The 16,896-nt window shown below is 36.0% G+C and overlaps 1 protein-coding gene across 1 annotated transcript; it reads left to right on the plus strand.

Moving 5' to 3' along the window:
* The first annotated feature begins 398 nt into the window (after positions 1-398).
* On the plus strand, positions 399-2,379 carry LOC116144580 (cytochrome P450 94C1-like). Its single transcript, XM_031430023.1, has one exon. It carries the CDS (start codon positions 407-409, stop codon positions 1,889-1,891), a length of 1,485 nt encoding a protein of 494 aa, XP_031285883.1. The 5' UTR covers positions 399-406; the 3' UTR covers positions 1,892-2,379.
* Positions 2,380-16,896: the final 14,517 nt, after the last annotated feature.

The raw sequence follows: 16,896 nt of genomic DNA on the forward strand, positions 1-16,896 counted from the left end.
TCATTACTGGAATTAAGGCTTGCGCTAACGCAAACCCAGCATCGGAAAACGCAATTTCTGTGTCTGATAGGCTTTCTCGACGTAAAATTAGAATTGAAGTATATGTTAATAATTATATTAATTAAGTTGGAACGTCAGATGACTTCTAGGTCATGAAAGTTATTGATGACTAGTAGATCACCACCGTCTACAGGTCGTGCAACTGTTTTTTACTGCACTGACGCCATTAATTCCTCTGTTGCTTTCACTAGTTGCTGTCTATGGTTTCCAGTTTATTCTCTTTTAACGCATTACAAAATGTTTCCAAAAAACACAAATATATCAAATATTCTCAATTTTAAATTATTTCCCTATAAATTAAAGGGCATTCACCCTCTTAACCTACATGTTCCCTGTTTCATCAATAATGGAGTCTCTTCTTCAAACTCGTGTTTGTTTTGTGTTTTTCTCATTAGTTTTAACACTCTATCTGTTTATCTTCTTCCTGTTACTCCATTTACGGAGGAGGAAGGTTTTATGCAATTGTGAAATTTGCTATGCATATCTTTCATCATCCTGGTCCAAAGATTTCAACAATCTTTGTGACTGGTACACTCATCTTCTTCAGAAATCTCCATCTCAAACCATTCGGATTCATGTTCTTGACAACACAATCACCGCGAATCCTGAAAATGTCCAACACATTCTCAAATCCAGATTCGAAAACTATCCGAAAGGGAAACCATTCTCCATGATTGTTGGTGATCTTCTCGGAAAGGGAATTTTCAATGTTGATGGAGAGTTATGGCATTTTCAGAGAAAAGTTGCCAGTTCGGAACTCGCTAGCTTTTCCATTCGAACTTATGCGTTTGAAATTGTCACCAACGAGATCAAATCTCGACTGCTTCCATTTTTATCATCAATTGCTGTAAAAGATAGTAGCAATGTTGTGGATTTACAAGAAGTTTTTCGACGATTTTCGTTCGATAATATTTGCAAGTTTTCCTTCGGTTTAGACCCTTGTTATCTCGAATCCTCATTGCCAATTTCTGTGTTTGCGAATTCCTTTGATCTTGCATCGAAATTATCCGCCGAGAGAGCAATGGTGGCATTGCCATTAGTGTGGAAGATCAAGAGGCTGTTAAACGTTGGCACGGAGAAAAAACTCAAACAGGCGATTAAGACTCTGAATATTCTTGCCATGGAGGTGATTATGCGGAAAAGGAAACTAGGATTTTCCACACAGAAAGATCTTTTGTCAAGATTCATGACTTGCATCAACGATGACAACCACTTGAGGGACATTGTTATAAGCTTTATTTTGGCAGGGCGTGACACAATGGCCTCAGCATTGACAACATTCTTCCTGCTACTAGCACATCATCCACAGGTCATGTTGAAAATTCGGGACGAATCAGAGAAATTCATACCGCCAAATCAAGACCTTGCCAGCTATAATCAAATCAGGGAAATGCACTATTTACATGCTGCAGTGTATGAGAGTATGAGACTGTATCCACCGGTACAATTTGACTCGAAATTCGCTCTAAACGACGATGTTCTAGCGGATGGAATGTTTGTCAAGAAGGGAACTAGGGTTACATATCATCCTTATGCAATGCGGCGGATTGAAAAAATTTGGGGTCAAAATTGTATGGAATTTAGGCCTGAAAGGTGGCTGAATTGTGGTACATTTTGTCCTCAATGTCCTTATAAATATCCAGTTTTTCAAGCCGGGTCTAGGGTTTGTTTGGGCAAGGAATTGGCATTGGTGGAGATGAAAATGGTTGCCCTCTCCGTGCTTCGCAAATTTGATTTTGAACTTGTTTCTCCTGGGGCTGCACCTCAATTTGATCCTGGGCTCACTGCTATGCTAAGGGGAGGGCTTCAGGTGGGAGTTAAAAATCGGTAATTCAGTATCTGGGGTGCAGATAATTAACTATTGTTAAAAACATGGATGATACTTTTTTTATCAAATGATGATAACGTTATTGAGTTGGTATCAAAACAGTTCCTCGGATTTTAGCAATTTGTTGTGTGAAATTGTCTCGATGCAATATGGTCGCTGGGGGTGATGTGCAAGATCTATATATACCAGGACTTATATGAGATTGAGAATTGAGTTAAATATATAGGTGAAGAGTCACATGAAAATGTGTTAAAATGGTATGTTTCAGGAGTCATGTGGGTGCAGGTTGAAGATGACTTCTGACCAGTGGATACAATTAATTGTGATTTCTTAGAAGAAAAATGGAGTTTGACTGTTCCAAAAAGAAAAAGATTCAAAGCGAAAATTGGAAATGGTCTGGCATGAAGAGATTCGAAGTTTCTTGTAAGTGTAATTTATTTCAATTCTGCAGCTTAATTTAAGATTTGTTGATTTTTGTGCCAGATTGAGAGATGAATAATTTGTATTGGAATTCAAGAAATGTATTTTACATAAATTAATAATAATATATGATGTGATTCTTAAGTGTATTGACTTTCGATTCATTGCAATTTTAATAATGTAGTTTTAGATTCAAGTATGATAGTTAATTAGATGTAATTAATTAAATTATGTTTATATGATTAATTTTGAAACCTTAATTGTTTTATAGTTCCTTTTAAACTGTCTATCGGCCTTGTAACTCTTTGTTGTCGTGTGGATTATTAATCTAAATTTGTGTACTTTGATATAATTGTCTTTCACATGCATGGAACATGATATCCTAGAAGAGAGAGATATAACAACATTTTTGTTATTTTAGGATTCAATAATTTCTATACAAGGAATCATCTTAATCATCTAATTGTACTTTCAATGAAAAGCATCATTTTTTTGAAGTTAAATATTATCAACATAGTTGATTGAAGTTTGGGTTAATCTAAAATATTCATCATTTCAAATTTTAGAAATATCACCAGCAATCTTATTTTAAGTTTTTTTTTTCCCGTTAATTTTAAAAAATATCCTTTATTTTTTTTTTTTTTTTAAATCTAATGAAAAATGATTGCCTAATGCTTAAGTGAATTTCTAAAATCGTAAGTATTATTCTTAGAAATATTACTAGTCAAATTAATGAGAATATTTATCAATAATGGGGGCATTTCATTATATTTCTAAACTTGTTGGGCGTTTCAAAATATTAACCTAAATGATAAAGGTATATAATACTTTCTAATTATTGTAATTAGCGTAACGAACACATAAGGGGTAAATGAAATAAACCCACCATATGATATCCTAATACAATATCAAAAAATTCAATATTATCTTGCAAATTTGTTTAAAAAAAAATTAGTGCCAAAAATGATGATAAAAAACTTAATTTTATATTTTCTTTTAAAAAAATAAAAAAACATGTTTAGTATCATTCCTTAAAAAAAATATTTTACAAAAGTAACAATAAGATGATTAGTAATGAAATTTTAAAATTAGGTGAATTAAGTTAGAATAAATTAAATTAATTTGGTTAATTAATCATGTTTTGAATCCGACCCAAAAGGACTACACCTCAACCTCAAAAGATTAGTAGCAAATTGTACACTGACATTTAACCTTTAGCAAAAAAGATATGAATGTTTGTTTTATATATTGTTTTTGATTATATATTAGGGAATTAAAGTTACACCTTATCAGATTTGGTGTGACAATCCAATCTAGTGGTAGGGACATTGTAATCTCCAATATAGAGTAATGTTATGCTTACTCACGATCTTACTAACTATTTTACTATCTTTTGTAAATATAACGTATAGTACGGATACTATACGCATAGTACGGATACCATATGTAATTTTAACAAAGGTAATAAGGTGGTTAATAAACTCATGAGTAAGCATAACATTATTGCTCCAACATATATATGTGTATATCTTTTTTTTTTCTGTTTTGGGAAAAGAAATGAAAGTTGTATTAAATGACTTAAATTGAGACATCATTTATTGAACATGGGTATGGAGCGATTCAATGAACTTGAAGGTAAGATGAATTAGAAAATTTTACATGAGTCAATTTTACTAAATCATTGTGGTGATATAGTAAAATCATTTAGTTAAAATTGATTGTTATTGATGCAAAGATTTACACCAATTAGGGGTACGTGATTGATAATGTTAGAATCTCGTAAGATGTGTGGTAATCATGATGGATCAACGATGGGATAATAGGATGATGAATGTGCGGTAATTAACATAAAATATTGAAGAACAAAACATATTTTTTTAAAGTGGTTCAACTAGTTATCATGCAAAACCTATGTCACTGTTATGTTATTGAATATAAAGCTTTTTGTTTCACTTTTCCATTCAATTTTTGTCACTTCACTTTGTATGTAAATATTTGTAAGATTTATTTGTAAGTATAGTATTATTGTTGAATATATAAACTAAGTGATTTGTTTTTACAAGAGTTTTTAATGAGTTCTATGTAACGTATTTTTGCTGCCCCTCAAAACATATTATAATGGGGTTTAAACATATTACAATTGTATATCTCCACTATTGAATATGAAAGCTATGCGTACAGATGTTGTATGCATCTTCGATGTTACGGCTAAATTAATTCTCTCCCCAATCTTAAAAGTATGATCATTGTTTTAAGAAAATCATGAAATACCTACAGACGTACCAAGTAGTTTGGGGAATTGAGCACCTCTTCATTAATGTTGAATCCACTTAATAATCTTCCTGAAAGAGTATTCAAAAATATTATCCATGCATGACATCGGCCTATGGAATAAAATTAGTATTCCACTAAAGCAATTTATCTATGTTGAAGGAATGCCATTACCCTGACGCCACAAAGGCGTTAACATATTACAATTGTATATACCGATATGAGATCCCGACGCTGATGCATAGTGTTTTTTCCGATAGTGATAAGAAAGGGTGTAATCGAGCCGAGCCAAGCCGAGTATTTGGCTACTCAAGCTCGGCTAGGATGCTATAGTACAAAGTTCGAGTTAGAGCTCAAACTCAGTCAAGCCTAAGGAATCAAGCTCGAACTCGAGCTCGGTACCGCAAACTTGAACTCTAAAGCCACAAACATCCCCACAACCACAACCACGCATAAAAAAAAAACCACACTACACAACCATCCCCACACGGAAAACCAGCCCCACAAACATCCCGTAAGAGCAACATAGCCACCCGTCCAAAAAAAAAAAAAAAAAAAAAAAAAGATGAAGGCATCAAACAATAATAATGGATCCCCTCAGCCAACAACCAATTGGCAAATCTCAATCATTCAATAGTTTGTTTTCAAATAATAAGAATAAAGAAAGTTAAAGAATTTAAGCAAGCTACAATACGTTTTCACAGTACTTGAGAGGCTGAGACGAGATGAAGCAGAATGGCGACCAGCGAAGGAGGGGGAAGAAAAGGGCGAAGGAGAGATAGGAAACAACAACCAGTGAATGACAAAGTATGAAGGCGAAGGAGATTCTAATTTCTTAATCCCCAAAATTCCCAAATCGATTTTAGATTATTTGAATATGGGTGGATTTCGCAATTTTAAAAACTTATAGATTTCATATAACCCCTATAACTTTAAAAACTACATCCTCGAGCTCGCAAACTTTTTGAGTCGAGTTATACTATGATCAAACTCGACTCGTGACAATAGTTGAGCTCGAGCTCGATTAGACTATTGTCAAGTCAAGTCCAAGCAATTATTAAGCTGTTCGCGAGAGGCTTAGCTTGACTTTTACCCCTAGTGATAATTGGTTTTAACCACTCACCTTAAGGGCGGCTGTCAAAAAACCATAATAACAATCATAGTTAATATTGAAAAGGAAATCTATTAAATAAGTAAGCATATATGATTAATTTTAAATGAAAATCTCATCATGCTAATATAGTAATCTAATACTAACAACAAATAGACATTCTAGGAAAATCCTTATCCTAAAAAATGCAAGCATGGGTGTCAAAAATAGCCAAAAGTTGAATGATGGAAGGAATTGAAATTAGGTGAAGAGCTAGGAAAGGTATTAAAGCTATGAACTACTAGGAAGCAAAGCTATAAAGAGAGTGGCTTATAAAGGAATGGTCCATAAAAGTAAAAAACATTATGATTTTTAATTATCATCTTACAAAAAGTAGAATGAAAATGACTTGACATTGCTGCAAATGGGGTCTCTTAAAAAAGCTGAATTTTATGTTCATAGCCCTTGAAGCCATTTGAAATCTAGTTTCATTAACTTGGATATTTGATGAACTAATTTTTCCCTAATTTAATTTTAAAATAATATTGTTTTCAAGCTTTTTAATTTTTCATGTGGGAACTTGAAGAAATGACTATAATGTTGGGGACGCAATCTTCTGTGAGATATCAGAAAGAACATGAAGATTTTAATATGATATATGTGTCTCGATATATAATAATGTCAATTTTGCAATGTTAAACATGAACTTATAAAAATAAATAGATGAATTGAATGTAGAATGTAAAGTTATGGTGAGTGGTATAGAAATAGCCACGTTGAGTTGAAGACAATATTCCGAAACTCAAATTGCCCCTTGCTTAGTCAAGGGGCTGGTTTCCAGGTTGCCTGATCTGATCGGTTAGACCATTCGGTTGGATCGATGATGTCAACATGTCCAACAGGTTTGAAATCTAGCAAGCACACCATTATAAAATTACACATCAATCTTTATAGGTTTGAAATCTAACAAAACACACCCCTACGATCTAGGCAAGAAACCGCAAAGCAACCGAGTGGTGGCGACAATGATCAGCGACCAATTGGTGTTTGGGATCATAGGGGTTTTGATGTGGAGTTGAATGTGATGTTGATGGTGGTGTCAGATGTGATGGTTGGTGCCAGAAGCTGCCAAAATCAGGGAGGAAGACAATTGGTTTTTACAAAGCAAATAGGTGGCAACGACAACAAGTGGTGGCCAATGAAAATTCAAGATGATGGGGGTTTTGATGTGAAGATGAAGGTGATGTTGATGGTCATGTCAGGTGGGATGGTTGGCATCAGAAGTTGTCGTAATTAGGGGTTTGGTGACTTAATTAAGCTATCTGATCGGTTGGACCGATTGTTCATCACTATAATGCCAGTCCAATCTAGGCCATAAGCTAAAACCGGGTTTTGAGTGTCTCTAGACTAGAGAAGGGGTTGGTTCCCGGTTGGACCGGTCGGTTCGATCCGGATTTTAGAACATTGGTTAAGAATTGTGTCGAGCACAACCCTATATGAGTTTTCTCATTGCCATTCACCTATACTATGTTAGTCAACCAATGGATTCATAAACTGATCGAACCTAAAAAGTGTTCCAACAACCATCCAGTTAGCATTCAGCTTGACTGTAGTACAAAATACTAGTTGATTTTTAATATTGAAAAAAGTAATAATAAATAATCTTCCAACATATGTCTATCCTATCTAGAAATGACACTGACAAGTAACATATTGAATATCTATCAATACAAGAAGTCTATGGACCATACCCCAGATTTATTCTTATGTTTGTTTCTAATGGTTGTTTATGGGAGTGTATCACATCACAGGTTTACCCTGATCGATTTAGATAGGCACGAGACAAACACGGCAATATAGCTTACGATGATTACTAATAAAAGAATCTAAAAAGCATTTTCGTAAGAAAAAAAAAAACTAAATTAGAAAAAAAAAATATACAAGGATAAAGAAAAACAAACTTAAGAAGCATTAAATACTGTGAAAATCAAATGTAAATCCACCGAAGATATGCATCACAGTTAACATCAAAAGATTTGCATAAGCAAATATACAGCCATACACGAGAATAGAAAACATATTGTTTTTAAAACATTAATATTTTTCAATCGAAGCAAAATACCAGGTTATAAGGACGTAGATGGCACATTTATAATAATTTAATCATAGACTTTGATACCTTTGATATTGGATCTTACTATGAAGGAGTATAAGTCCATTAATTGATATCCATATAAAAGATGTATCATAAGTCATTCATGAAAATTGGATCAGCAAATGAGCATACAATGTGATTCAGTAGTATTGCTGGAAAAAATGTAAAGATAATGACCTAGACATATATCATGGGTTTTCTCTTTACTCACTTCCCAGAACTTTTCAATTGACAAAATTTAGTTGACAATTACTTTTAACAACACAAAACAATGCCCAAACTCAAGGACTAAAATAGTCATCCTGTTCCATTAATTGCATATTTCGTTAATGTTACATAGCTTCAGCTTGTCGAAAATGGATCGGTCGGTTGGACTGGTGATGTCAGCATGTCCAGCAGGTTTGAAATCTAGCCAAAACACCCTGTAAAATTACACATCAATTCTTGTAGGTTTGAAATCCAACAAAACACACCCCTACGATCTAGGCAGGAACCCACGAAGCAGCCAAGTGGTGGCAACGATGGTCGACGACCAATTTGAGTTTGGGATGGTGGGGGTTTTGATGTGGAGATGAATGTGATGTTGATGGTGGTGCCAAGTGGGATGGTTGGAGCCAGAAGTTGTCGAAATCAAGGAGGAAGACAATTTTCGTGAAGCAAACAAGTGGTGACAACGACGACCAACAACCAATCAGAGTTTGAGATGATAGGGGTTTTGATGTGGAGATGAAGGTGATGTTGATAGTGGTGTCTGGTGGGATGGTTGGCTTTGAAAGCTGCCGTAATTAGGATTTGGTGACCCGGTTTAGCTACTGGGCTAGTCGGACCAACAATTCATTACTATTATGCCACTCCAATCCAAGCCATAAGTTAAGATCGGGTTTTGAGTGTTTCTGTACTGGAGAAGGGGTTGGTTCCTGGTTGGACCAATCGCACCGGTCAGTTTGATCTGGGTTTTAGAACACTAGTTGAGGATTGTGTTGAGCATAACTCGACTAAGTTTTTGAAGGAGGGATTGATGAGAAGCATCAGGTTAAGATAATGAATTTCTAGGCGTAAAAAATGCAATATAAAACTATGGGTTATGTCAAACATAATATGATTTGATTTTTTGAGAAAAGGTTGACAAGATAAGTCAAGTTTAGATAACATATAGTATCAACTGCAAATTGATTAATGTTTTCAAACAAGGATTATTGACGCATGTCAAGTTCAGATAATGAATTGAGAGGTGAGAAAATTGTGGTGTAAAGCTAGGGATTTTGTTAGACATAACATTATTTGATTTTTTTTTTTTTTTTTTTTTAAATAGATTGACAAGACAAGTCAAGTTGAGATAATACTGAACATATAGTGCCAATTGTAAATCGATTGATATTTGAAAGAGAGATTGACGAAACATTTCAAGTTAAGATAATGAACTAAGTGGTATAAAAATTGCGGTGTAAGCTAAGGGGTAGGGGTTGTGTCAAACATAAAATGATTTGATTTTTAAAAAGAGATTGACAGATATGTCAAGTTTAGATGACAATGAATATATAGTGTCAACTATAAATTGATCCTTTTTTTTTTTGAAAGAGCGATTTCCAAAACTTGTCAAGTTAAGATAATGAACTGAGAGGTGTGAAAATTGCGATGTAAAATTAGGGATTGTGTTGAACATAACATAATTTGATTTTTTTAAAAAGATATTGATAAGACATGTCAAGTTCAGATAACACTGAACATTTTGTGTCATCGTGAATCAACCAATTTTTTGAAAAAGGAATTTATGAGACATGTCAAGCTAAGATAATGAGTTTGGAGGTATAAAAACAGTTGTGTAAAGGTTAGGGTCATGTCAAACATCACAAGATCTATATTTTGAAAAAAAGATTGACAAGATATGTCAAGACTTAAGTTGAGATAACATTGGATGTATCGTTAGATTACACCCTTACATAGTGGTATTATTTGATCTCATCTTTTATATTTTTAAATTTTAAGATTTGTATTACGATAAATGGAACTTTTTTTCTAAAAAAAAAAAAAAAATTAGAAGTAAAATACTTAAAGATAATAAAATTAGGTTAACATGAAACTTGATAAGAAAATGATAGCCCTTGATGACCACGTTATGTTTTGTTCGAAGTACGGCCCACTAAGTGTGCTGGGTCATTACACTGTTGTGGGCTGTATGACATTCGGGTTAAACACTATTTTAAGATTTATGGTCTTGTTTCTAATTTAAGAATTAAGAAAAAAAAAAGGAGAGAAAGAGAGGTGAGGAAAAAAAAAAAAGGATGGTTGAGAAATTTATTATTCAAAAATAATTTTCAAAAACTAAAATAAAATTCAAATTTTTGAGTTGTAACTTAATATTTTTAATGTTTGAAAACGTATTTTATTTAATATTCAAAATCTATTTTCAGTTTAAATACTATAGAAAATTATGAAAAAAACTTTTATTTGTTTTCTAACTTTACAGTAGTTTTTAGAATTATTTCTAAGAATTTTATTCGAAAATGTTTCAACCCATTTCTACCAAACACAAAATGATTTATTGTATCTCTTTTTTTAATAAACAAATTATATTTAAATTCTATATCAAACAAGCTCGTAATTATTTACCAAGAGTAAAAGATAAACTTTTTTTTGAAATCAAATTGTTTTGAATAACACACAATAAATTATTATTTTAACCTTTCTCTTTGTGGCTGGATGACAAACCTTTTAGTCATTAAAATAATCACTTATACCCAGTGGGTATTATGTTTGAGTTGCTAGGAGAGATATCTATCACATTTGTGCAATTCTCTTAATCTATTGGGCTTGTAAAGTGTTCCGTGGTCTTTAGGATTAGAATCCTTATCATCAACAATAATCGCAAAATAAAATAAAAATTATATAAATTGAAATTTGAAAAAATCATATGAATGTTGGATTACAAAACAAAAATTCAGAATTAAGTTTCATAACCGGCAAATAAAGAAAAAAAAATAAAAGAAAATATGAGAAATAAGAACATATCGGAGAAATTCAGAAACTTGAAATAACAAAATCAATATACACTTGCTAAAACATGACAGTAGCAAGAATAACAATACTAAATATAATTAATAACAAGATTACTACAGCATCTTAATATTGAACATTTTAATTTAAATCTTAACGTAAAACAAAATAAATAAATAAATGTTATAATGAAATGAGATTAGAGTAAATTTGAAATTAAAACTCAAGAGAACTTACTATCCAATTAATGAACAATAAAAAATAAAAAAATAAAAAAAAAGCAAGAAATTTCCTGGAATGTAGAAAAAGAATCTGAATCACAATCTTTGACAAAAAACCATTTGTCCTTCAGGGGACTAAAGATTTCATAGCATTGAATTGCATAGTTACGTTTTGACAATTCAAAGAATCTAAAGAAAAAAAATTATAACTCAATCAAATAACAGAATAAAAATTATTAAGTAATTAAAGTAAAAAAAAAAAAAAACACCCTTAATTAATTTTATCAAGTTTCATTCATAATCATTTAAAAAATATTTATAAGTATATATATCATACATACAATAAATTTCCTGATATCGTTGAGGCTTACGGAAAAAGCAAAAGAAAAAAAAAAATAATGTTTTTGGTAAACATTTGAAGACAAAAATCCATCTACTTGAAGCTTTTGGGTGCAAGAGTGTTGTGTGTGATTTTTCCACCAAGCTTGGGCAACTGCAAGAATATAGCTCGATCCAAGACCAGTCCGACTCCACCGGTTGTTCAACCCAACACAAGCTCGTCAACACATAGCTCGACCCAGCATAAGCTAGTCGTGGACAACCCGAGCGATAATTCAATCAATTCCTAGATATCTTCAGATCCCAGATATCCCGGGAATAACCAAATCAACATCAATCTCAGCACAATCGCAGCGCCCAATCGTGATAATATCAGAATTGCAGTTCAGATCAATTGTAATCCCTTTATTTTTGCTATTTCCTATGTACAAACCTTGTATATAAACCCCCACAAATGATGAAAAATGGGTTATGACTTTGATAGAGAATTCACCTTGTAAGATCTCATAGCAAATACAAAAAACAGTGGGCGTAAGATCAAGAGTTTACCTCGCCGAACCACTTTAAAAATCTCTTTCCCATTTACTTTATTGCATTTATTATTCACCCACTGCTAATTACACATAATCACGTGCACATCCATTATGGTCCCACCAAGGTCGATTAGAATTCTCTGGTTGGTGCAGATTCCTGTATCAACATTTTGGCGCTAGAGGAAGGGCCCTCGCCAACATCACAACAATTCCTGCGAACAATCACAACAACCTACCTAATCCAAGCCCACAATGGTGCACACTAGATCAAAGACCACCATCGGAAACCTTGAGAATGTGGAAACCGCCCATCACGAGGTACAACAGGATGTCGTTGTACGCCAACCACCCGTGTCACCGACTTAGCATGTTGCGAATAACCAGGGGGCAGGGACTTCAAATCCCAACAATGACCAATTGTGGAAATGATCAGAACGATGGTTGCATAGGTGGTGCAACAAAACGTGGCTGAGCTAAGGAATCAGTAGCCACCTGCCTAAGATCTTAACCAGCCGCGCTTCACCAGTGCCACCCCAAACAGGTATGAATTCTGCAAGCGGCCATTCTGGTTCATCGATGCCAAGAAGCAGCCACTACCCCTGACATCGCAAGCTACACTATGCTCACAAGTGCGAGTCTCAAGGGCAAACTAGCCTGGGAGGCAGCCAGGGAAATAGCCACTAAGGGAGAGTGAAGACAACGACCATCCCCGATACACTCGACGATATCCCCAACGTCAGCGTGCCAGTATTAACCCACACCTAAGACGAGTTCGATCCTCGCCGGCTCGCGAGAGGAGCCAAGTGCGCCAATCTGGAAATGACAGACGTTCTGGTTATAACCAACGTCATGAGTAACAAATTGACGAGCATTATAACACTCATCAACCTGGCCATCATGACTCAACTTCGCACATCAATGCGCACAATAGAGGAGCTTCACAAGCGACGGATTTGCGAACTCATTTGCTCGAAGTGAGGTTGAACAGAGCCAACCAGGGCAACCACAGCAAAGACTTATATTGTGTACAGAGAATACTCGACAATCTAAAAGCCCGCTAGAATGGTATGGCCGAGGAAATAGTAAGTTCCCATTTTCAAAGGAAGTTCGCCAAGCCCCACTTCCGTAAGGATTCATGGTGCCAAAAAGTAAATTCTATGGGAGAGGGGACCCAAGAGACCACCTCGATAATTTCAATGACCTTATGGAGCTATACCAGGTCTCTGATTTGGCGAAGTGCAGGTGCTTCGCAGTCACACCAATGGGAGATGCCAAGAGGTGGTATAAGAGGCTCAAGGCGAACTCTATCAACTCTTGGCAACAATTCTTCTTGCTGTATTTATAACAATTTCAAGCAATGAGACAGTTCACAATGCTGTTTAGCTACTTGAGCAACATTCGTCAAGAGAAAGACGAAACATTAACCTCGTACTTGACAAGGTTTTAGAACGAACAGGCAAAGGTTGTAGATGTGCCTAAGGGGTCCATCTAAACTTTATTGATTGCAAGGATTAGACCAAAGATGGAGTTGTGGAAAGAACTCCAAAGTGAAGATCATGTAAGCCTGGCCAAGTTCTATCAGATGGTCGTAAAACACCAACGGGTAGAGAGCTTGCTAATAGCATTAGCCAGAAGTTCAGTGTGGGGGGCCCTTGCCAGGTGAAAAGATCGCCCATCGGATAAGTGCGAGGGCCAAGACCGCAATGATACGGATCGTAACAGGTTCCAGAAAAGACAAAAAATGGATAACCGTAGAGATAGGTGGCCCTTCTCGCAGTACACAGAATATACCCCCTCACTCAGGATATAGCCCACATCTACGAAGTCTGCCATGAGGCAAAGAGACTGCCTGCTCCAGAAAGAATGGAGAGGGCTCCAGGCAGAAGAGATCGACAATAGTATTGTTGATACTACCAAGATATTGGGCACAACACGAATGAGTGCCGAGCTTTGAAGGATGATATTGATGACCTGGTAAGAAGGGGCCACATAAAGGAATTTGTTAAGACGACACTAGCTCACGAAAATCCAAGCAAGCAAAACAACCAGATCTAGAACCAGGACTAAAACCAAGCCCAGATCTTGGTCCAACGAGCCCCACTAAACGCCAACAATGAAGTCTAGGTAGGCATGATCTATAAGGGGCCCGACATAGCAGGAAGTTCAAGGTGCGCTCGCGAGTAATATGCTCATGATGCAAGGACATACTCGATTCTCCGGATAATGAGCTGTGGACAGAAGCCGCCCAAGCGACCTAGATAGGAGGGCGTGGTAGTAGGATTCATGATCGAGGAATGTTAAGAATTCCCTTGCCACAATCATGACGCGATTGTAGTTGCAGCTAAAATCGGTAATGCCTGAGTGCAAAGGGTAATGGTCGACAATGAGAGTGCAGCGAATATCATTTTCCTGGGGGCTTTCCGAGGAATGAGGTTCACAGAGAGATTTGAGGGCATGCCTTTCACTGCTCTATGGATTTACTGAGGACAACCTGGTTCCCAAGGGGACGATCGACCTCTCCGTGACTCTAGGGACGAAGCCCAAGATCAAGACAGTGATGGTCAAATTTTTAAAAGTAGACTGCCCTACCTCGTACAATGTCATCCTTGGAAGGCCGATCTTGGATGACTTAAGTGTAGTCACATCAGTCCGCTGCCAAGCAATGAGGTTTCCAACTCCCGGGGGGGTCATGATGATTAGACGCTATAGAAAGGAATCTCAAGAATGTTACAACTGGGCCATACAGACGGCATAAAAGTGGCCACTCTCGAGAACTATGGTTATAACATAATCCAAGCCAAACCCTAGACCACTGAGGATACAATAGATCCTCGCATCTATAAAGAAGAACCTACAATAGGGTCAACAGAAGAGTTGCGAGCAATAAATGTCAACGAAGAAAATCCAACTTGCATACTGAAGATTGGCAGCAATTTGAGCAAAGAAATGGCCAAAAATCTAATGGGGTTCTTGAAGAGAAACCTTGATGTGTTCGCATGGGTGCATGTGAATATGGTGAGGATCAACCTTAAAGTAATGTGTCACAGGTTGAATCTCGACCCATAAAACAAAAAAGAAGATCTATGGATGCAGAGTGCTCGCGAGCGCTCAAAGATAAAGTTGACAAACTCTTAAAAATCAACTTTATCAGAGAAGTCAAATACCTAGATTGGCTCGCCAACCCGATCTTGGTCAAAAATTCGAACGGAAAGTGGTGGACTTACATCGACTTCACATATCTGAACAAAGCCTATCTCAAAGACAGCTTTCTACTATCACGGATCGACCAGCTAGTAGATACGACAGCCGGGAATGCTTTTCTTAGCTTATGGATGCATATTTGGGATATAACCAAATCTCGATGTACCAACCCGATATAGAGCATACCTCCTTTATTACTGACCATGGATTTTATTATTACAGGGTTATGTCATTTGACCTTAAGAATGTTGGGGCGACCTATCAACGCTTGGTGAACAAGATGTTCGCTGACTAAATCGGCAAGACTATGGAGGTATACATTGACGATATGCTTGTCAAGTCAAAGGTCGCAGAAAGCCATATTGAGCATCTAGGGAAAATGTTTGACATCCTCAGAAAATACTAAATAAAGCTCAACCCCTTAAAGTGCCAAAATTTTGTCGAACAGGCCGTCACGGCCACAAAATTAATCCTAAATACCGTAGTTAGTGGTAAGCAGGGTCGAATCCACAGAGAGCAAGACTAATGACCTAATGAGTATTTGAGTTAACAGAAGAGAAATTGACAAAGTGATTGATTAAAACTAAGGAAACTAATTAATTGCAGGAAGTTAAAAACATCAAATAAATTGCTAACAAAAACATAATATTAAAAGCGTTGCCACTACGGGTTCGGTTTGACTCAAGACCAACTCTCACAATTCCTCTCCTTGCTCTTCAATTTCCTAAACCTACAAGGCTAGGCAAATCAATAAAAATATCTCCCGGCAATCTAGGTATAATCTATCCTGTCTCCTTGTCGTCTTAGTTATAGATCGATTGGTTAAAGACTATCATTGCCTAACCGAAAAATGCTAAACCCTTAAACACCACTAGTTGGTACAACGTTAACAAGTACAACCTATCAACTTGTATCATCTAATCAACTAATTACACAACAAATGCATTCCTAGTAGAAATGATATTAAACACTAATACAACTTGATTGCAATCAGTACCGAAGCAGTTTAAAGTCATAATCAACATTCAATAATCTCAAACCGACATTCAATTATGCGAAAAGTTATATATCAACAAACATTCTCAATGGACATTATCAATTCAGCACGTCGAGCATCAGAATAATATTAAAGCATCGCAAACAAACTGAAACGAAAAAAAATATAATCTGAATACATGAAACTTAACTAAATATCCAACATTTGGGCCATCCAACTAGTCAAGAACTACCGAGAAGATCCATGAGTGTCAATTCTGATCTCTCTACATCGTAACAGGCAATTAGAAACTTAGTCGCTCATGGTGGTGTCGACGAAGGTTGGAACGGTGGAAACGAAGCTGGTCATGATGAAGAGGAAGTAACCGACAACCAGATGATGCAAAGAAGGAGCGAAAACAACCAACGGACAACCCAGAATACGAACAATCACACTTGTCAGAATACGTTAGTTTTTTGGCAGGTCTTCTGGCACATGGTGGCAGAAATGGGATTCAAAGGTACAAATGGAAAGCTCAGGTGATGGGAAGTTCAGATCAAGTCCTGAGGAGATGAAAGGTCACCGAAAATGGGAGAGAACACGGCTAGAAGGTGAAGAGGCGCAACGGCGGTGATGGCGGATTCCTGCATTTTTTGTGGTAGCTAAAGCTTGGAATGGATAGATCCGGCTGTGGAGAAGCTAGATTGACCACCAAGGAAGTGTAATGTCGTCGAAGGTCATTAGAAAATGCATGAAAAATGGCTGGAATGTGAAACGACGTCGGAAATCAGGTGAATCGCGGTGGTGA

Source organism: Pistacia vera, unplaced genomic scaffold, assembly GCF_008641045.1.
Source record: "Pistacia vera cultivar Batoury unplaced genomic scaffold, PisVer_v2 Contig448, whole genome shotgun sequence".
In the NCBI taxonomy this organism is placed as follows: Eukaryota; Viridiplantae; Streptophyta; class Magnoliopsida; order Sapindales; family Anacardiaceae; genus Pistacia; species Pistacia vera.